This window comes from Lithobates pipiens, unplaced genomic scaffold (assembly GCF_037356315.1).
Source record: "Lithobates pipiens isolate NorthernLeopardFrog02 unplaced genomic scaffold, aLitPip1_a1.2 Scaffold_8, whole genome shotgun sequence".
NCBI classification, from domain to species: domain Eukaryota; kingdom Metazoa; phylum Chordata; class Amphibia; order Anura; family Ranidae; genus Lithobates; species Lithobates pipiens.
This window is the reverse complement of record NW_027507903.1, coordinates 657,793,063-657,816,823: the sequence shown is the minus strand read 5'-3', so window position 1 is coordinate 657,816,823 and position 23,761 is coordinate 657,793,063. Positions and strand designations below refer to the sequence as shown.

Genomic DNA, 23,761 nt, shown 5'->3' with positions numbered 1-23,761 from the left:
GTCATGGTATACGCCCCCAAAGGGGGGTGTGGTCATGGGGAGGGAGGTGACCGGCATCCGCGTCGATCGCCCGCGGCGTGCCGGTCACCAGGGCAACATGTGACAACACAGTCTCCAGCCCAGGCAGCCAGAAGTACGGCGGCCACAAGGGTCCATAACAAAAAAAGATGACCCTGTGGCCCCCGTGCGCCGAGTGTGCCGCCCCAAAGAATGCCGATCCACAATCATACTCTCCCGAACTCATCGAGATGTCAGAAAAGAATCCCAAAAGGCAGAGACCCCTCCACTATACTTAAGGGGCGACATACCACACAGGGAAAGAACCTATACACAGAACCCACTGGACAAGATAATGAAAAGAAGGGAAGGGCATCCATGAGAAGTCAAAATAAGATTTAAGAAACATATACAATGCATAAATATAGAGAGCATTATTCATACAAAATATGGAGAAAAGAACAGGTGTCATTACAGCACAGGAAAGTACAACGTAGATCTCCCATGGGAATCACCAATTAATAATATGGTCTGCAATTTTCAACTATACATAGTCCAGATGGATATATATATATAGCATTAAATTACAGATGCAGAAACTCCTCCCAAGATAATAAAGAGAATATTGGAATACTTGGAATTGAGGTCACACAGTCCAAATGATTAATGCCACGGTTAGAGCTTATAATGGTATCACTTTTACGTACCGCTAGTTGTTGTTAATCCAAATGTTAGACATTATGAGTGAAAAACTCCAATTCCCCAATTACTACCAACTGGGTTAATAATATTGAGACATATTGGCCTCAATGCAGTCCCACTCCGACCCCCCCCCCCCCCCCCCGAGGTAAACCCCTCGAAAAAGGGTTGGAATGAGACAGCATCATTGAGACCAGGAGGTTTGGTTGCCTGGAGGTGATAAATCCATATCTGCTCGCATTGCAGAAGGATTTTGTTCCAATCGCCTCCACGCAACCCAGAATGTACGCCATCCAAGATCAGAAACGAGACATGTGGAAAAGTTCCCGCATGGACCGCAGTGACATGTCGCCCAAGAGGTAAGTCTTGTGGCAGTATGCCCGTCTCCAGAATTCTTGATTCGTCTTACCTACATAATAGCACGAACAGTCACACAATAGTAAGTATATAACACCAATCGTCTTACAATTCACGTAGTGTCGAGGTTTGTATTTTTCACCATTTGGAAGTCTAATGTTTGAACTGATGTTCATGAATTGGCAGTATGGACACCCACCACATCTGAAGGTTCCCATCCGTTTACAGGGGTCACGTTTGCCCCCTCCACCCAAATATTCACTAGACACCAGACTATCACCAATCGATTTAGCCTGTCTGAATGTGAAAGAGGGTTGATCCGAAACAAAGGGACCAATGGTGGGATCCATTTTCAGTACATGCCAATACTCTTGTACTATGTTCTGTAGACTTTTATGTTGGTTGGATAATGTAGTTATAATTCTAACTGGATTAGTTAGATTTTGCTTCAGTTTGGGATGATGTATAAATTCCCGTCTAGTTTTGGCCTTAGCTCGTTTGAATGCTTTCCTCAAGCATTTTTTAGAATACCCACGTACCAGGAGTCTGTCCCTCAATGCGTCAGCCTCTTTTTGAAAGACATTGTCATCAGTACAGTTCCTCCTGACACGTAGGTATTGACTATATGGAATTGACCGAATGAGGGGCTGTGGGTGAAAGCTGGTGGCATGTAGAATGGAGTTACAAGCTGTTGGTTTACGGAATAGGGAACTAGTCAAAAATCCATCCGGATGTCGATAAATGGTTAAGTCTAGAAATGTAATCTTCTTTTCATCATATGCCATTGTGAATGTGAGATTGAACTCATTGTTGTTCAACTGGTTAACAAACTCCCGAAGAGAGTCAGACATGTCGTCCCATACCAGGAAAATGTCATCGATATAATGACGCCATAGTATCACCTTTTCCATGAAAGGATGTAGTGGTTCGGAAGTGGCAAGCATATTTTCCCATTCCCCCAGGTAAAGGTTGGCATACAATGGGGCACAAGATGTCCCCATCGCAACCCCCTGTACCTGGAGGAAATGGTCCCCATGAAACATGAAGTGATTATAATTCAAAATGAAGTCCAAGGCATCAATCAGGAAACTAATTTTTTCCTCACCCAACTTGCCATCCTGCAGAAGCACATGGCGAATACATGAAAGCCCTCTATCGTTCGGAATCGAACTGTAGAGGGCTTCAACATCCAAGGCTACCAATAATGACCCTGGAGGAATATAAATATCCTCCAACATCTGTAAAAGATGTAAAGTATCCTGAGTATGGCTGGGTAATTTAAATACAAACGGTCGCAAGTGGCCGTCGACAAATTTACTGAGTTTCTCTGTCAACGACCCATTGCCCGAGATAATTGGTCTGCCAGTGGGGTGAAGTAGGTCCTTGTGTAGCTTGGGCAACGTGTAGAAAGTAGGAATGCGTGGTAAAGCAGTCCTAACATAGTCATATTCAGATCGAGTGAGTATATTTGACTCGTCTATGAGTTTATAGAATTTACGATTGAATTTATCGATCTTGGTTGAGGAGATCTTGCAGTACCACTGTCTATTAGACAATATGTTACGACACACTGCCTCATATTGACCATTGTCCATTAGGACAATGTTCCCTCCATTGTCTGAAGATTTAATAGTGATCGAGGGATTAGTGGCTAGAGACTTCAAGGCCTCACGTTTCATAGTTAGTTTCATAGTTAGTTAGGTTGAATAAAGACACCAGTCCATCCAGTTCAACCTAAGTAAGTGTCTACAATTGTCCCTATCCCTGTACATTGCTACACCCACATTGGTCTCTATCCTCAAGGAGCCCACAATCCAAGGTCCCCATTCATATACTAGGGCCAATTTTGGACAGAAGCCAGAAGCCAATTAACCTACCTGCATGTCTTTGGATTGTGGGAGGAAACCGGAGTACCCGGAGGAAACCCACACAGGCACAGGGAGAACATGCAAACTCCAGGCAGGTAGTGTCATGGTTGGGCTTTGAACCAGCGACCTTCTTACTGCTAGGTGAGAGTGCTAACCACTACACCACTGTGCCGCCCACGTTCACTAGGATTTAAATTCGATTGTTCCTTGGCTGCGATAGAAATTTTACGGACGTCGTTACAAGTTAATCTGACAAAGGCCAGGACATTGGGATTGATGTTCAAAGCTGGAAACTTGTCACATTTTTTCTTAAAAGGTTTAGTAGAGAAGCTTGGTAGATCTGATTGATCGAACCGACCCAATAATTGTTCCAGATCAATTTGGTCAATTAAATCGGGCGGTTCATTCTCATACAAGAGAGATATTAGATTGTCCAAGGCCGCAAGTGGTTTAAAACTAGATTGTTTCGGTATATCTCTAGAATAGAGTTGTTTTAGAATCAATTTGCGCCCAAACAACTGTATATCTTTTGTGGCTTCAAATCTGTCTATGTCCTGATTGGGACAGAAACTTAGCCCTCTACTTAAAACTGATAATTCAACTTCTTTAAGTTCGTATGATGAGAGATTTACCACATTTAAATTGATAGTCTCCTTATTAGGAGGGAATGCTCCATCAGGATTCATACCTCTCATAAGGTCGCATTTTCGATCGGTTTCACTACAAAATTGTCCACAACGGGAGCCGAGGCAAACGCTTCATTCCCCAATGGGACATCGTTTGTCGTCAAATGTGAGGGAACTATACCCCCTGTTTTGCTACCCCCAGGCCTGGGCTGGCAAAGCCAGGCGGAATGGAGGGATTGGTAATCCTTTTTTTAGGGATTTTTTCCTGTGAACTCCACCCTGGGAGTTTCTCTTTGATTTCCATGAGGGCTTCTGTCTACTCAAAACTCTTAACAAGAGGGACCATCGAGAGGACGCTCCAGATAACAAGTTGTCATTTTTAGCGTTCTTGTGATGATGCCAAACTGCTGGTTGCAAGCTGAACAGTGGAGCCTTGAGTGCAATGTCAATAAGTATTGCTTTTTGACTACTGGTGACTGCTGGGTTGCATTTTTAGGTTCTTTTGGGGCTTTTCCTTGTAGCTTTTTATACCCTTTTCTGTCACTTTTTTAATAGTGTTTTTTTTTTTTTTCCTTCCTTTCCTTCCTTCAGCCTACTAATTAAGGGGAGGGTTTAATTGGGCACAGGTGCTTGAGGTCTATATAAGTTTGGGTAGAACTCATTTGAGCCTGCTCATCTTGAGTCTGTGAGAACTCTGTCTAAGTGGAACTGGTCAAAGTGGTGAGTTAAAAACCAGAGTTAGTGGAACTGGTCAAAGTGGTGAGTTAAAAACCAGAGTTAGTGGAACTGGTCAAAGTGGTGAGTTAAAAACCAGAGTTAGTGGAACTGGTCAAAGTGGTGAGTTAAAAACCAGAGTTGAAAACAGGAGGTTATAACGGGTCATAGTAGCTGTGTAGTGTGAGACTTCCCGAGTGTTTGTCTGAGTAGTGTGTGTGTGTGTGTGTGTGTGTGTATATCGTTAGTGCTTGTACATTTTGGGTGCACGCTGATCTGTGAGTACCTGTGTACTCTTGTTGAGTATCAGCGTCAGGAAGCTAGTTGTTAGGTAATTTGGACTGGGTATAATCTCTAATCCTCATTAAATTAATAGGTACGATGACTGGCGGGTGTGGAGAGGCGACTCGGTGTACATCTTGCGGCATGTATGCGTTCCTTGATCATCTGATCGAGGGTGAATACTGCTGTGCAAAATGTAAGCACATTGTTTCCCTGGAAGCCCAGGTTCTGAATCTGGGGAAGCAACTTTCAGCACTGAGAGGCCCCTCCACCCTAAATGAGAACCAGGAATGTACACGGCAGGTGCCGGCAGGGGCCAGCATAGAGGTGGGTGGAGACAAGGAGGTGCAGGCAGTAGCAGAGAGTAGATGGGTGACAGTCAGGAAGGGTAGAGGGGCAAGTGCAAGGGAGGCCGATCCAGGGCTGGAGCATCCCAATAAGTACACTCCATTGAGTGACATTGGTGATCCCAGTCAGGGACAAGCACTACTGGAGCTGAGGGATTCTCCTAGCTGCCAGGAGAAGAACTCCTCCAGTGAGAGTGGGGGGGAGAGAAGGGAAAGGAAAGACAGATTCTGGTGGTAGGGGACTCAATTCTTAGGAGGACAGAGAGGCCAATCTGTAACAACAACCTGAAGTGCCGAACTGTATGTTGTCTGCCGGGCGCTCGGGTTCGGCACATCACGGATCTGGTGGACAGATTACTAGAAGGGGCTGGGGAAGACCCAGCTGTCATGGTGCACGTTGGCACCAATGACAAAGTCAGAGGCAGATGGAGTGTCCTAAAGAAGGATTTTAGGGAATTGGGAGCTAAGTTGAGGAAAAGGACCTCCAAGGTAGTATTCTCAGGAATACTACCAGTACATAGAGCCACACCAGAAAGGAAGAGGGAGATTAGGGAAGTAAACAAGTGGCTCAAAAGCTGGTGTAGTAAGGAGGGGTTTGGGTTCCTGGAGGACTGGAACGACTTCTCAGTCGATAACCGGTACTATAGAAGGGACGGACTGCACCTAAATGAGGAGGGTGCAGATCAGCTGGGATTAAGGATGGCCAAAAAGTTAGAGGGTTTTTTAAACTAGGTGATGGGGGGGTGGGTTCAAAGATAGAGATAGTCAGCGTGGAGCATATTCCAGAGGGTAATATTAGGGGCATTAGTGGTAGGGTAACCGAAGCACATAAACCCAAGGTAAATATAGTAGCGAGTCCTAGGTGTAATCTTGGAACACCCAAGAGGATAGTATGTGACCGGTCAAAATATATTAATACATTAAAATGTTTGTTCGCCAATGCCAGAAGTCTGCCAAGCAAAATAGGCGAGTTGGAAGCTCTGGTGCATCAGGAGAGCTATGATGTAATCGGTATTGCTGAGACTTGGCTTCATTCCTCACATGACTGGGCTATTAATATTCCTGGCTATGCACTCTTTCGGAAAGACAGAGTAAAAAGGAAAGGTGGAGGGGTCTGTCTGTATGTGAGAAATAATCTCAAAGCGAGTGAGAAAGTGGTCCTGGTGGGCGGAGAGTGTGATGAGTCTGAGGCATTATGGGTAGAACTGTATACAGATGTGCGTAGTTCAAAGTTAATCATTGGAGTTTGTTATAGACCACCCAATGTTAATGAGGAGGTGGAGACTCAGCTCCTTGCACAGATAGAAAGGGCTGCAAGGGCTGGGACAGTGATAATAATGGGGGATTTCAACTACCCAGAAATTGACTGGGGTAATGGCACTGCTGGGACAGTTAAAGGGCAAAGATTTGTAAACCTATTACAGGACAATTTTATGGTACAGTTTATTGAGGCCCCAACTAGGAATGATGCTCTGTTGGACCTGGTAATCTCAAACCATGCAGAACGTATTACTAATGTTCAGATAAAGGAACATCTGGGTAGCAGTGACCATAACATGATTTTATTTGATGTTAGCTGTAAGCAAGAATCACATACGGGAAAGATAAAAACACTTAATTTCAAGAGAGCAAATTTTCCAAGGATGAGGGCTGCTCTCCAGGACTTAGACTGGGAGAGAATATTGGCACCAATGGGCACAGAACAGAAATGGGAATTCTTCAAAAAGCTTGTTTGTGATCTCACGGCAAAGCATATTCCCATGGGCAATAAGTTTAAAAGGTTAAAAATAAAGCCGATGTGGCTAACGGCCAAAGTTAAAAAAGCTATAAACTATAAAAAAAGAGCTTTCAAAAAATATAAAGGAACGCTAGTGTCATTTAAATGTTACAAGGAATATAACAGAATATGTAAAAAGGAAATCAAGGATGCAAAAATTCAGAATGAAAGACAGATTGCAAAAGATAGTAGGACAAACCCCAAAAAATTCTTCAAATATATTAATAGTAAAAAGGTTAAGTCTGAGCATGTAGGCCCTTTGCAAAATAATCTGGAGTGGGTGACTGGGGACAAAGAGAAGGCTAACTTATTAAATACTTTCTTCAGCTCTGTGTATACAAAGGAGCATGGGGGAGCGCATGTCTGTAATGGGGGTGGTAGTGACACAGCCCCAAATCCACAATGGCTCAAAAGTGATATGGTCCAGAAATATTTTGACAGAATTAAGGTGGATAAAGCACCTGGACCTGATGGCATCCACCCACGGATCCTAAAAGAATTGAGCTCTGTAATTTCAAAGCCATTGTATCTAATTTTTAGAGACTCATTAATGACAGGAATAGTACCACTGGATTGGTGCAGGGCCAATGTGGTGCCTATATTTAAAAAGGGAACAAAGTCTTTACCAAGTAATTATAGACCCGTTAGTTTAACTTCTATAGTTGGGAAGATACTGGAGGGATTAATAAAAGACCACATAGACGAGTTCTTGCTGGAAAAAAATATTTTGAGCAACAGACAGCATGGATTCATGAAAGACAGGAGTTGTCAGACAAACCTGATTTCTTTTTATGAGGTGGTAAGTAAAACCTTGGACAGAGGGGTGGCGGTGGACGTGATATATTTGGATTTTGCAAAAGCGTTCGATACAGTTCCCCACACACGGCTCATGTGTAAGGTAAAGGCTACAGGTTTGGAAACATCAGTTTGTAGATGGATAGAAAACTGGCTTAATGACAGAATTCAGAGGGTAGTGGTTAATGATTCTTACTCTGAATGGTCTAAGGTTATGAGTGGTGTACCCCAAGGTTCAGTGCTGGGACCCTTACTTTTTAATACCTTTATAAATGATATTGGGTCTGGGATCGCGAGTAACATTTCCGTCTTTGCAGATGATACCAAGCTATGCAGTGCAATAACATCCTTACAGGATGTCTCCAATTTACAAGCCGTCCTCAATGCTCTGTCTAATTGGGCGACTATGTGGCAGATGAGGTTTAATGTTGAGAAATGTAAAGTTATGCACTTGGGGGCTAAGAATATGCATCATACACGCTAGGGGGAGTACAACTGGGGGGATCCATAGTGGAGAAGGATCTGGGGGTTTTGGTAGATCATAAGCTCAATAATAGCATGCAATGCCAAGCTGCGGTTTCCAAAGTGAGCAAAGTCCTTTCTTGTATAAGAGAGGTATGGACTCCAGAGAGAGAGACATAATTTTGCCCCTGTTCAAATCATTAGTAAGACCTCATCTGGAATATGACATTCAGTTTTGGGCTCCAGTTCTCAAAAAGGATATCGGGGAACTGGAGAAAGTGCAGAGAAGGGCAACCAAACTGATAAGAGGCATGGAGGAGCTCAGCTATGAGGAAAGATTAGAGGAACTGAATTTATTCTCTCTTGATAAGAGGAGATTTACCACCTTCAGACCGGACCATTTTGCTGGTAAATGACCAGAGGTCTTTTTACAATTTCGCACTGCGCTGCTTTAACTGGTAATTGCGCGGTCATGCAATGTTGTACCCAAACAAAATTTGCGTCCTTTTCTTCCCACAAATAGAGCTTTCTTTTGATGGTATTTGATTGCCTCTGCGATTTTTATTTTTTGCGATATAAACGTAAAAAGACCGCAAATTTTGAAAAAAAATGATATTTTCTACTTTTTGTTATTAGAAAAATCCAATAAACTCAATTTTAGTCATACATTTAGGCCAAAATGTATTCAGCCACATGTCTTTGGTAAAAAAAAAGTCAATAATTGTATATTTATTGGTTTGCGCAAAAGTTGTCACATCTACAAACTAAGGTACGTTTTCTGGAATTTACGCAGCTTTTAGTTTACGACTGCCTATCTCATTTCTTGAGGTGCTAAAATGGCAGGGCAGTACAAACCCCCCCCCAAATGACCCCATTTTGGAAAGTAGACACCCTAAGGAAATTGATAAGTGGCATGTTGAGCCCATTGAATATTTTATTTTTTTGCCTCAAGCGATTGAATAATGACAAAAAATAATTTTTTTTTTTTTTTTTACACAAAGTTGTCACTAAATGATATATTGCTCACACATGCTATGGGCATATGTGAAATGACACCCCAAAATAAATTCTGCTGCTTCTCCTGAGTACGGGGATACCACATATGTGGGACTTTTTGGGAGCCTAGCCGCGTACGGGGCCCCGAAAACCAAGCACCGCCTTCAGGCTTTCTAAGGGCGTAAATTTTTGATTTCACTTCTCACTACCTATTACAGTTTTGAAGGCCATAAAATGCCAAGATGGCACAAAACCCCCACAAATGACCCCATTTTAGAAAGTAGACACCCCAAGCTATTTGCTGAGAGGCATTTTGAGTCCATGGAATATATTATATTTTGCCACAAGTTGCGGGAAAATTACAAACTTTAATTTTTTTTTTTTTTTTTTCACAAAGTTGTCACTAAATGATATATTGCTCACGCATGCCATGGGCATATGTGAAATGACACCCCAAAATAAATTCTGCTGCTTCTCCTGAGTACGGGGATACCACATATGTGGGACTTTTTGGGAGCCTAGCCACGTACGGGGCCCCTAAAACCAAGCACCGCCTTCAGGTTTTCTAAGGGCGTAAATATTTGACTTCACTCCTCACTACCTATTACAGTTTTGAAGGCCATAAAATGCCAAGATGGCACAAAACCCCCACAAATGACCCCATTTTAGAAAGTAGACACCCCAAGCTATTTGCTGAGAGGCATGTTGAGTCCATGGAATATTTTATATTTTGCCACAAGTTGCGGGAAAATTACAAACTTTTTTTTTTTCACAAAGTTGTCACTAAATGATATATTGCTCACGCATGCCATGGGCATATGTGAAATGACACCCCAAAATAAATTCTGCTGCTTTTCCTGAGTACGGGGATACCCCATATGTGGGACTTTTTGGGAGCCTAGCCGCGTACGGGGCCCCGAAAACCAAGCACCGCCTTCAGGCTTTCTAAGGGCGTTACAGTTTTGAAGGCCATAAAATGTCAAGATGGCACAAACCCCCCCCCAAATGACCCCATTTTGGAAAGTAGACACCCCTAAATTTAGGGGTACACTAGTGAGACTAGGTAATAAATGGCGGGTGCCCTGAAACTATAAAAAAAATAACTAACCAACCAGCGTCACCTGTAACAGTTATATGGTGATCACTGGTGAAAGGGTTAACTAGGGGGCAATCAGGAGGCTTTATGCGGTAGTATATGGGGGTCCCTGGCGCTATAAAAAGCTGCGGCGAACCTAAATACCTACCTGCCTAACTAGCGTCACCTGTGACACTAATACAGCGATCAGAAAAACGATCGCTTATTAGGCTGGGTTCACACTGGAGCGATGTGGGAACGCCACGAATGCGCGGCGGGTTCCCGCATCACATGCCTCCCTGCGGCAGTTCACACTGCCCTATGCGAACTGCTGGGAGTGTCAGTGAAATGTTAATGACACCCCCAGATCAGTTCGCATATCGCAGTGCGATCTGCAAACTCGGATCGCATGGTGTGAACACCCATGCGATCCGATTCTGCTGCGGGCCAAAAAAAGGGTCCCGTGCGAATTTGCGGCGGGTGCGACGCGAATTCAGCCATACTATCTGTATGGCTGAACTCGAATCGCACAGAGATCGGATGTGATTTGCACTGCAGTGCGGTGCGAATCACATTCGTTCTCATAAACCGCTGCAATGTGAACCCAGCCTTAGTGACACTGGCGAGGGGGGGTGATCACGGGGTTAAACCTTTATTGGGGGGGTTAGGGGGGCACATTAGAACTAAAGGGGGCTAACCCTAACTGCCCTAACAGTTATTACAGTCACAAATGACACCAATGCAAAAAAAAAAAAAAGCAATTGGTGTCACTGTGACTGGGGGGGCAGGGGTAATTGGGGGGTGATCGGGGGGTAAAGGGGGGGTGTGAGTGTGCCTGGCATGTTCTACTGTGTAGTGTAGTGCTTGTGCAACTCACCGATGCTCTCTCCTCGGTGCCGGAACGAAAACTACCGACACGGAGGAGAGAATACATCACTTCCTCTCCTGTGTTTACATTACAGGAGAGGAAGTGATGTCACCGGACATTTTCATTCGCCGGGAGCGATCGCGAGGGGGTGGCCATGAATGAATGGCCGTCCCCTCGTCCGGGATCGCTCCCGAACGAATACCGACCGCCGCAGGCACCGGGCGGGGGCCCGATCGGGCCCCCGACCCGCGGGCAGGCAAGGACGTACATGTAAGCCCTTATGCCTGCCCGTGCCATTCTGTCGACGTACATCGTCGTGCGGCGGTCGGCAAGTGGTTAAGGGGGGATTTGATAAACATGTACAAATATATAAGGGGTCCATATAGGGAATTTGGTGTCGAGTTATTCACTTTACAGTCAACAATGAGGACAAGGGGGCACTCTTTACGTCTAGAGGAGAAGAGATTTCATCTCCAAATACGGAAAGGTTTCTTCACAGTAAGAGCTGTGAAAATGTGGAATAGACTCCCTGCAGAGGTGGTTATGGCCAGATCAGTAGATTGCTTTAAGAAAGGCCTGGATTATTTCCTAAGTGTACGTAATATAACTGGGTACTAAAATTTATAGGTAAAGTTGATCCGGGGATAATCCGATTGCCTCTCGGGGGATCAGGAAGGAATTTTTTCCCCTGCTGTAGCAAATTGGATTATGCTCTGCTAGGGTTTTTTGCCTTCCTCTGATCAACTGTGGGTATAGAATTGGGTATATGGGCTGGTATATTTATTATATATATATATTTTATTTTTATTTTTTGGTTGAACTGGATGGACTTGTGTCTTTTTTCAACCTGACTAACTATGTAACTATGTAACTATGTAACTATGTAACTATGTCCTTGGTTTCTGGTTTTTATAGTATTATGATTTCTCCAATTGTAATCCCGTGATTCCTGAAAGGCAGCCTTGTCCCCTTCTTCTTTTCTTTTTTTTAATTACAATTTCTTTATTAAAGTGTTCCAATGATTCATTAAGTTCCTTATCATATTTCTCATATAGGACATGGTCCTTAAAAGAAGTCAATTGCCTATATATTGGTTCCAATTCCTTTTCAATTTCAGTTATTTTGCGTTGATATTAGGGACACCCTAAGTAGGGACATCATACTCATTGAGCAACTTGAGAGATTTTTCTTTATGATTGAGATTTTGCCTGTCTATAGGAGAGATGTACATATTTAAACTCCTCTCATTGGCTCAGTGTTTCACACTCAGCTAATTGAAGAGAATGCCATGTCGCTGATTGGTTGTTTGATCTTTTTGTTTTTGATCATAGAGCTACTTGGCTACATTACCATTCTTGGGTGGAATCCGCCTCTTGTGTGCAGCTCGAGTGCCGAATCCACTTGTACCCCCCGGGTTCTTCTCATCGGGTTACAGATCTGATGCTGGCTGGCAGACATTTCTCCATTACACCTTTCTAATATGTTGGATGCCCTCTGAACAGCGATTTACAGCATTACATGGTTAGAATATACCATACAATTGTTTGATCATTTCTTTATTCAAATATTGCTTGAAAAAGATCAACTATTTGCAAATACTGTTTGTTTACCATTACTTGTGTCTTCTTATAATGCTTATAGATGGGAATGTAATACATCACCAGCCCCTGAAGAAGAGGTTAGATCTCTTAACAACCTTGAAATGCGTCGGGCCGTTTCTTGGTCCCATTATTTAGCTGGGATCGATATTTTTGGTGATAATATCTCTAATATGTTGGTATATTAACACTGTAGTTTTTTGTGCATCCTCTAATAATCACTGTGCATCCCTAAGTTCCTATTGTTATTTATGTGATTTTCCTCTTTATGGCAATAAAATGCATACTTTGTTACAAACTTTGAAGACTACTGCCTAATTAAAGTCCCACTAGAGGAAAAAATTGGTTTTGTATTCTTCATAAATCAGATGTCACCAGCAGAGCTCCCCCCCCCCCATAAATCAGATGTATCCTCAGGGGAGCCCCTCCATAAATCAGATGTCCCCCAGCAGATTCCCTCCATAAATCAGATGTCCCCCAGTGGCGCCCCTCCATAAATCAGTTGTCCCTCAGCGGAGCCCCTCCATAAATCAGATGTCTCCCAGCGGAGCCCCTCCATAAATCAGATGTCCCACAGCAGAGCCCCTCCATAAATCAAATGTCTCCCAGCGGAGCCCCTCCATAAATCAGATGTCCCACAGCAGAGCCCCTCCATAAATCAGATGTTCATCAACGGAGCCCCTCCATAAATCAGATGCCCCCAGCAGACCCCCTCCATAAATCAAATTTCCCCCAGCGGAGTTCCTCCATAAATCAAATGTCCCCCAGCGGATCCCTTCCATAAATCAGATTTCCCCCTGTAGATGTCCCCCCAGCGGAGTGTTCCTTTACAGTGTTGTATAAATGTACTGTACTCACGACAATGTGCAACTTCCACCATCTAAGAAAAGACCAAATACATCCAGAAACAACCACCGTCCACATCCAGAAACAACCACCGTCCTCATCCAGAAACAACCACCGTCCACATCCAGAAACAACCACCGTCCACATCCAGAAACAACCACCGTCCTCATCCAGAAACAACCACCGTCCACATCCAGAAACAATCACCGTCCTCATCCAGAAACAACCACCGTCCACATCCAGAAACAACCACCGTCCACATCCAGAAACAACCACCGTCCACATCCAGAAACAACCACCGTCCACATCCAGAAACAACCACCGTCCTCATCCAGAAACAACCACCGTCCACATCCAGAAACAACCACCGTCCTCATCCAGAAACAACCACCGTCCACATCCAGAAACAACCACCATCCACATCCAGAAACAACCACCGTCCACATCCAGAAACAACCACCGTCCACATCCAGAAACAACCACCGTCCACATCCAGAAACAACCACCGTCCACATCCAGAAACAACCACCGTCCACATCCAGAAACAACCACCGTCCACATCCAGAAACAACCACCGTCCACATCCAGAAACAACCACCGTCCTCATCCAGAAACAACCACCGTCCACATCCAGAAACAACCACCGTCCACATCCAGAAACAACCACCTTCCACATCCAGAAACAACCACCGTCCACATCCAGAAAAGAAAGCTATAAGATCACCCCACAATCCGTGTAATAACAAGTGTTTTCGGACCCTACGACGTTGCGCGCATGCGCGGAGAGTGAGGCAGAATCTTACATTTAGATTCTCTCTCCTCACAGCTGACGAACTGAGCATGCCCAGTCTATACGTCACACCAGCTAATCAGGATATCAGCTAAAGTGACGTGATGTACTGCGCATGCGCAGTGCATAGGATGCATTTTTCTATGAGAGGCATTATTCAACAGGACACCGGCACCCATGCAGGGGGTTGCCTACCCCTGATCTATCCCATAGTTTGTAGACGCTTTAGCGTTTCTGCAAACCAATCAATACACACTTATTGGGATTTGTTTTACCAAAAACATGTAGCAGAATAGATATTAGACTAAATTGATGAAGAAATTAGATTTTTAAAATGTTTTATTGGATATGTTTTATAACAAAAACTAAAAAAATACATTAAAAAAAAACATTTAAAAAAAATATATATTTTTTTATTTTATAGCGCTAAAAATGCAGTGATGATCAAATACCACCAGAAGAAGCTTTGTGGGAAAATTGCTATATATTGAATTTATGTACAGTGTTACATGACGACCCAATTGTCAGTTAAAGTAACGCATTGTCGTATCGCAAAAAATGGCCTGGCCATGAAGGGGGGTAAATCTTCAGATGGTTATATAACCAATTTCCTTTTCATCATGATGTAGTCATCTCCACTTTTCATGTCATTGCACTTAGTGCTCCGCATGTCTTCCCCACATCCGTCTTTCCCTCTTTCTCTCTTCTAATGTCGGGAGGTATAATTCTCATTACTACTGCAAAACGAATCTCCTCCCTTCTGTACTCTGATCTCCGTGTCCTATAATATTCATCCAGCCTCACCCTGTGTAGGAGGACGTCACCCCTCCCCCATCCACATTCCTCTCCGGTGTCAGAGACTTTCAGTTTCGTTTCTCTTCTGCTGTCAGCGATGGCGTCTGGTGATCTGAGAGCTGAGTTGGAATGTTCCGTCTGTCTGAACATTTATACCGATCCTGTAACCCTGAGATGTGGTCACAACTTCTGCCGGGTCTGTATTGATGGTGTGCTGGATACACAGGAGGGGTCTGGAGGATATTCCTGTCCTGAATGTAGAGAGAAGTTTCCGGATCGGCCTGCACTGCAGAAGAACATGAAACTACGTAACATAGCAGAGACTTTCCTGTCTACTCAGCCAGATCAAGAGGAGTCCGGGGTCTTCTGTACTTACTGTGTGGACTCTCCTGTACCTGCTGTTAGATCCTGTCTGCACTGTGAGGTTTCTCTGTGTGATAAACACCTGAGAGTCCACAAAAAGTCCCCAGAACACGTCTTATGTGACCCCACCTTGTCCATGGAGAGCAGGAAATGCTCCGTCCATAAGAAGATCCTGGAGTATTACTGCACTGAGGATGAGACCTGTGTATGTAAGTTTTGTGTTACTGGAGAACATCGGGGACACCAAATGGAGATGCTGGATAAGGCTTCTGAGAAGAAGAAGAAGACACTGAGGAATGTTCTGCAGAAACTTCTGACAAAGAGAGAGGAGACGGAGGAAAGAGTCCAGAGTCTGCAGGAACACCGGAGGAAAGTAGAAGAAGAAGCAGCCGGTGACACCGAGAGGGTCACTGCCCTGTTTAGAGATCTCAGGAGACGTCTGGAAGACCTGGAGAAGAGAGCCCTGAGGGACATCTCCGGGAGGGCAGAGCGGATCTCCATCTCCATCCGGGATCTGGAAATAAAGAAGGAGGAGCTGTCCAGGAAGTTGCGTCACATTGAGGAGCTGTGTAACGTGACGGATCCACTGACTGTCTTACAGGAATCAGACACAGGTGACTTGTGTGATACTGAGGATGGAGATAATGAGGACAGAGAGAGACATGAGGAGCTCCTCCATGATGGAGGGGGTCTGGATGTGGCGGGGGTCTTACATACAGGTTTATCTGATATAATAACAGAGGTAAATGTATACTTCTATATACAGGGAGCTGCAGACATATTACTGGATGGAAACACAGCTTATAATTATCTACAGATATCACATGACAGGAAAACTGTATCCGAGTCACATAGAAACCAGAATCACCCAGAAACACCAGAGAGATTCCAGGATTATTGTTATCAGGTGTTGAGCAGTCGGAGTTTCTCCTCAGGGAGACATTACTGGGAAGTGGATGTCGGGGGGTCAGAGAGCTGGAGAGTCGGGATGTGTTACCCCAGTATAGAGAGGAGAGGGGAGGAGTCATGGATTGGAGATAATAAGAAGTCCTGGGGATTGGACAGGACTGGTGATGAGTATTCGGTGATACATGACAGTAAAGAGATCCTCTTCCCCACCAATCCCTCCAGTAACAGAGTCAGGATATATCTGGATTATGAGGCCGGGCGGATCTCCTTTTATGATCTGTGTGACCCGATCCGACACCTCCACACCTTCACCACCACCTTCACTGAGCCCCTCCATGCTGGGATAGGTGTATATGGAGGTTGTATAAAGATATGTGGCGGGAGGCGGGAGATGTGAGAACTCCGCCCACAGTCTGGTGATGTCAGATGAAGGAAATTCATTTAATATTCATCCAATAGTATATAGCAGTGGGCGGGGCTTCCTGCAGGGTTTTCTACTATAAATAAATGTGAGATTTCTTACTGATCGCTGTGATTGGGTAGAATATCTGTCCAATCATTTGAGTAATAATAACATGTTCCTATTGGTCAGTGGGAAATCTATCTATCTATCTATCTATCTATCTATCTATCTATCTATCTATCTATCTATCTATCTATCTATCTATCTATCTATCTATCTATCTCTCCCATGACAATCTGACATAATAATTTCTGTGTTTTGTCACTGTATTTGACATCAGCCATCTCCTCCCCTCTCTGCCCCTCCCCCACATGGGGTCCCTCTTGTGTTGGGGGAGGAGTAGACATGATCAGACATAGAGGGCATAGTTGCCAACATTGTAAATAAAAATTCGGGACACTTTTTTGGCAGTGGGCGGAGTCGTGGTATAATTAGGGGGCAGGGCGTGCATTTATAGGTGTGGCACAGGAAAAGGTAAAAATGCGAAAGATGGGCATGGTTTACGTAAAATAGTGGGCGTGGCTTACACGGGGCGTGGCCCAAAGGGGTGTGGTTAGAGTCTGAGATGAATGCGGGATGGAGAGGGAAAGGAGGGGGATGGAGAGAGGGGGGGAGGGAAAGGAGGGAGAGCAGCCCCCCGATCCTACACCACAATAGCAATATGTGTTTTCCAGAGTTTGACAATCAGCAGATAAAGATACTCCAAATACCTGGTGTTGGCACTTCAATCATCCCAGCGCCATGATTGTTATGGTGTCAGGATGATTGAAGCGCATTATTTCTATTATTACATTGTAATATGAAATGAAATCATTCCACTCACCATAATGCAGAATCAGTGGTAGCCATGAGCGCGTCACAAGTTGCCTGCCACCAGATGCCATCAGGTGTCCCAAGCGGAGTCTGTCCTTACATCAGGTGCCCCATCAGAGGTACCTTCCTCACATCTGTGTCCATCAGCGGAGCCCCTCCTTACATCTGGTGTCCCTCTGACATCCACAGACCGCCCCCCCCCCCACATCCTGCACAGACCGCCCCCCACATCCTGCACAGACCGCCCCCCCCACATCCTGCACAGATCGCCCCCCCCACATCCTGCACAGACCGCCCCCCCACATCCTGCACAGACCGCCCCCCCCACATCCTGCACAGACCGCCCCCCACATACTCCACAGACCGCCCCCACATACCACTGGCCCCCCAACATCCACAGACTGGCCCCCGACATACAACTGGCCCCCCACATCCACAGACTGGCCCCCCACATCCACAGACTGGACCCCCACATTCACAGACTGGACCCCCACATTCACAGACTGACCACATACCATGACTGTCACTGGCCCCCGACATCCGACTGGCCCCGACATCCGACTGGCCCCCGCTCCAACATCCACATCTCCAGACTGACCCCCGGCATACCACTGGCCCTCCAACATCCATAGACTGGCCCCGACATCCACAAACTGGTCCCCACATCCACAGACTGGCCCCCGACATACCACTGGCCCCCACATTCACAGACTGGACCCCACATTCACAGACTGGCCACATACCATGACTGTCACTGGCCCCCAACATCCGACTGGCCCCCGACATCCAACTGGCCCCCGCCCCGACATCCACATCTCCAGACTGGCCCCGACATACAACTGGCGCCCGACATCCACAGACTGGCCCCCCACATCCACAGACTGGCCCCCGACATACCACTGGCCCCCACATTCACAGACTAGCCCATACATTCAGAGTCTGGCCTCCCACATTCAGAGACTGGCCCCCACATTCTCAGACTGGCCACATACCATGACTGTCACTGGCCCCCACATTCACAGACTGGCCCCCCACATTCTCAGACTGGCCACATACCATGACTGTCACTGGCCCCCGACATCCGACTGGCCCCCGCCCCAACATCCACATTGACAGACTTCTGACTGGCCGCCGTTGCCGCGCACAGACATAACTGTGGCGCCGCCCACCGCCCTTCACTGACACAAACACACACTAGCAGCGGGGGTGGGCGGCGCCACAGGTGTAGACCAACTTCTGGTCTTCTTAAAAATGGCGGCCGGCGGAGACATTGTCTCCGTAGGCCGCCGACCTCTAGCGGGCAGCGGCAAAAAAACGGGAAATTCAATTTCCTGTTACGAACCGAATTTCGCTGGACATTTCCCGGGACAAAATTAATTCGGGACAAATGTCCTAATGGCAGGAATGTCCCGCGAAATTCGGGACAGTCGGGACTATGAGAGAGGGGGTGGGGTCACTGTGATGGGATAAGATGAGGTCACTTCTCTCTGCCCCTCCCCCTCCTTCACCATACAATCTATACTACAAAGAGATGGAAATAAATGGAACAATCTGATAGGAAATCTATGAAGACGTCATCTAGAGATTTATTACTGGAAGAAGAAATGTGATCAGAGAGCCCAGACTGTTTTTTAGGCAGAGTTGGTCAGGATTAGATCCCCTGTCAGGTGTTTTTCTTCTATCCGGGGCTCCATTACAGAGATTTCCCCTCACTTCCTGTCCCGGTGACAACATTTATCTAGACAGGAAATGAGGGGAACTCTCCAACAGGAACACAGACTGAAATAAGAATGATATGTTTAGTATAATAAGGAAGGGGAAGGATTAGAGCCCCTGTCAGATGTTTATATGTCAGTGTCCATGTACAGATTTCTCTCCCTCCTTATATTGGTGTCACCAGGACAGGAAGTGAGAGGAAATCTCTCTAAGGCTGGGATCACATTGCTGTGCAGATCACATGTCATGTCTGTGTGATGTGAATTCAGCCGTACAAACTGTGTGACTGAAATCGCATTCACACCAGAATGGTGCCGGACCCTTTTTTTTGGTCCTCACTGGAATCGGATCACATTGGGTGTCACATCTATACAATCCGATTCCTGCACCATTTCAGTGTTTGCACTGCGATCTGCGAATCGATCTGGGGGTGTCATTAACTTTCCATTGACCCCCCCGCAGCGGTTCTCAGATGTCAGTGTGACCGTCCGGTGATTGAGGTGTGATGAGGGAACCCGCACAGGAATCTCACTGGTTCCCGCATCCCACAAGTCTCATCCCAGCCTAAGGCCGCGTACACACGGCCGGATTGTCCGCCCAACTAAGTTCGTCAGACAGTCTGACAGATTGTCCGTCGTACTTTTCAATGAACGGACTTGACCACACACGACGAACGAACAGTCCGCTGAAAACTTGCGCGATGACGTGTACAGCACGTACGACGGGACTAGAAATTCTAAGTCCAATACACTGCAATGCAACTTTCGGCCATGTAAATCCTTTCTGAGCATGCGCCATACTTAGTCCGTCCAACTTGCCTACTCACGAGCGGACTGTCCGCTGAAACCAAGTTTGGACGGACTGTCTTACGGAAATTCCGAAAGACTTGGTTCGCCAGACTGTCCGCTGAAACAGTCCGCTGAAGCCCACACACGAGCGGATTGTCCGCTGAACTGTGTTTCAGCGGACTAAGTTGGCCGGACAGTCCGCCCGTGTGTACGCGGCCTCAGGCTCCATTCACACCTATGCAGGGTGCTTTTCAGCCTTTCTGATGCGCTTTCCACAGGTTTTTATACCGTGATTTGCATTTTGTGTTTTTTCTACATTTTTTTGGCGGGGGATTTGTTGCTGGGCAGATTTAACCACTTGGTGCCCACACTATAGCCAAAAGACGGCTACAGCGCTGTCTTAAAATGCAGAGAGGGAGTCCATGTACATCTTCCCGTTCTCACACTGCCAACACCCCCTTGGGATTCGGCTGATCACAGATCAGGTAAAGAGCCAATCACAGCGAGCCCTTTACCATGCGATCAGATGTCAGCCAATGACAGCTGATCTATGGGATGACTTTTATAATGGATCCTAATATAATGTATCATTGTGATGTTGTATTATAATCACTAGATGTGTCCTGGTGATAGGAAGGAATTAGGAAAGGAAATGTTATTGTGAAATTATTATTATTATTTGGGGTATATACAGAGCCAACAGTTTACGCAGCGCTTTACAACATAGTGGCAGACATTACAATTAGAGTGTAATGCAGGAGGAATAAGAGGGTCCTGATCATTAGAGCTTACAATCTAAGAGGGAGGGTCAAGAGATACAAAAGGTAATAACTGTGGGGGATGGGCTGATGGAGAAAATAAATGTCCAGTTGATAGGTGGGGCAGGATAGGCCTCTCTGAAGAGCTGAGTCTTCAGGGATCGTCTGAAAGTGGACAGAGTAGGAGATAGTCAGACAGATTGGGGTACTGAGTTCCAGAGGATGGGAGAGGCTCTGGAGAAGTCATGGAGGAAACCATAGGAGGGGGTGATAAAGGAACTAGAGAGCAGGAGGTCTTGGGGGGCAACAAAGAGAACAATTTGGTTGATATTTTGAAACCAGGTTAGTGATGAGACTCGGCTGATCACAGATCGGGTAAAGGGCCAATCACAGGGAGCCCGTTACCATGTGATCAGCTGTCAGCCAATGACAACTGATCACGAAAGTAAACAGGAGCCGCAACAGCTTATTTCCCCTCATGCTGTCAGCATTAAGAAAAGAAGAAAGCTGATAACCGGCTTCTTTTAGAGGCACATCAGTCCCCTTAGTGCCCATCAGTGCTGCTAATCAGTGCTCCTCAGTTCCATCTATCAGTGCCCAGCAGTGTCATCTATCATCTGTCACTTTATCTGTCACTTTATCTTTCTGAAAGTATCTGAGGAAAGCCAGGGGCCACACATGTCACATGGCCTGGGGCCCCATAGTAGGTGACATTGTCTGGGGCCCACAAATAAGTCACATTGCCAGGAATCTGAATGATATAACATTGTCTAAGGGCCCCAAATATTATGAAAGGTCTGGGGGACGAGGCCAAGCTAAGGGTTTTGTAAAAGATACGGCCACCTTGGGGGCTTCATCAGGAGGGGGCACAGAAATGGGCGGGACCTGCAATCTATGGTGGGGAAGTAGTTCACAGTTCATGGGGGGCACATGTTGGCCTTTTTTTCTTGTCCTATCACTGCCCGGGGGCTCCATGTATGTCATATTACTTAGGGACCCTTTATGTGTCACGCTACTTTAGGGTTCCAAATTACATTAATAAATCTCTTAGTCATTTGCTCACTTAGGGCAGTCACAGCCCCCCGGCCCACTTCTACCCCCCATCAATCCATGTCAGAGCCCTGAGTCCTCATCCATGTAAGATACATGGTGGGTTATGTCGGAGCTTACACAGGATTGATGAGGTCACCCCTCCATCATGTGACAGTATGTAAGTCCTGTGATTGGCTGCTAAGGCCTGAACACTGCATGCTGGGAGAAGATCACATGATCCCTCAATACCCGGGAAACTGGGGACTTAGTGAGGACTTTGATGGAGGAACAATAAAGGAAAGTATAAGTGGGTGTGTACGGCTCTTGGGTCACCTACAGAAGGGGGCGGGGCATTGGTTCTAATGGCTCCTCCCAGTATGTGAGCACTGTGTATAGTGAGATGGGACGGTGAAGAATTGTATAGAGTGCCGGAGCTGAGAGAGAGCACAGAGTGTAATATGACTTATTGTCTGTGTCTGAGCTGTGATGTCATAGTAGGTAAATGGCTACCGAGGGACCCAATGTGGAAAGTACAGATAGAGGTGTACTGGCCTTTTAAGAACATATCTATCTCTATTTATAGGATTATAATGTGTAGACGGTCTCATTCCTTATTATTAATACATTTCCAATAAGTTTATTCTATTGATTATTTTATTGTGTGAAGAAATAGAAATGAATAATAGATCTACAAATAGAAACAGATGAAAATTGATGGAAAAATCTCAGAGGAAATATAAGAAGAAATGATCCCGAGATTTACTAATGAAAGAAATAATGGGATTTATCAGTAATATAATGATATCACTATAATAATGTATGATTACTAGAACTGGAATGTGTCCCCAATATAATGTGTCCCCATAGAATGGATCACCAATAGAATTCTATGGGATCTCTTTTATAATGGATCCTAATATAATGTATCATGTGATGGTGTATTATAATCACTAGATGTGTCCTGGTGATGGGGGAGAATTAGGAAATGAAATGTTAATGTGAAATAAAGATTCTTTATGAAATCATTGTTATTATTATTATTATTATTATTATTAATAATAATATTATTATACTGGGTTTATATAGAGCCTATATTTTATACAGGGCTTTACAACATGAAGACAGACATTATGAAGGCAGACATTACAATTAGAGTGTAATAGAGGAGGAATCAGAGAGCCCTGCTCCTTTAGAGCTTACAATCTAGAAGGGAGAGTCAAGACATACAAAAGGTAATAACTGTGGGGGATGGGCTGATGGAGAAAATAAATGTCCAGTTATTAGGTGGGGGGAGGATAGGCTTCTCTGAAGAGATGAGTCTTCAAGGATCGTCTGAAAGTGGACAGAGTAGGAGATAGCCGGACAGATTGGGGTATCGAGTTCCAGAGGATGGGAGAGGCTCTGGAGAAGTCCTGGAGGAGAGCATGGGGTGAGGTGATGAGGGAATTAGAGAGCAGGAGGTCTTGGGAGGAATGAAGAGAGTGGTTTGGTTGGTATTTTGAGACTAGCTTAGTGATGTAGCTGGGGCCAAGTTGTGGATGGCTTTGTAAGTTATTGTTAGTATTTTGAATTTGATTTACTAGATGAGTGGAATCCAGTGAGGGATTGGCAGAGAGGGGTGGCAGACACTGAGCGGTTGGTAAGGTGGATGAGCCTGGCAGCAGCATTCATGATGGACTGAAGGGGGATTTTTTGCTAAAATATTGTGCTTGTAATGCCGCGTACACATGATTTGGAATTGCGCTCAAGCTTGTGTTGCCTACATATGGTCACACCAAATCCCAACAGTCAAGAACACGGTGATGTACAACACATGACAAGCCGAGAAAATGAAGTTCAATGCTTCCGAGCATGCCTTGAATTGTTTCCGAGCATGCGTAGGAATTTTGAGCTCCGGAATTGCATACAGACGAACAAGAATTTCCGAGAGAAACTTTTTCCGTCAAAAAAATTGGGAAAATGCTCTCAATCTTCTGCTGGCTGAAATTCCGCCAGCAAAAGTCCGATGGAGCATACACGCGGTCGCA

The 23,761-nt window shown here is 45.3% G+C and overlaps 1 protein-coding gene and 1 long non-coding RNA gene across 2 annotated transcripts in view; both read left to right on the top strand.

The window, feature by feature from the left end:
• LOC143961760 (uncharacterized) overlaps positions 1-22,756 on the top strand; it is a 71,184-nt gene extending 48,428 nt beyond the window's left edge. The window contains exon 2 of the long non-coding RNA XR_013270547.1: positions 22,021-22,756. This is a non-coding gene — a long non-coding RNA (uncharacterized LOC143961760). The remainder of the gene's footprint in view (positions 1-22,020) is intronic.
• Positions 14,879-22,756, top strand: LOC143961758 (E3 ubiquitin/ISG15 ligase TRIM25-like). The gene has a single exon (XM_077471099.1). The coding sequence runs from the start codon at positions 14,990-14,992 to the stop codon at positions 16,559-16,561; it is 1,572 nt and encodes a 523-aa protein (XP_077327225.1). The 5' UTR covers positions 14,879-14,989; the 3' UTR covers positions 16,562-22,756.
• Positions 22,757-23,761: the final 1,005 nt, after the last annotated feature.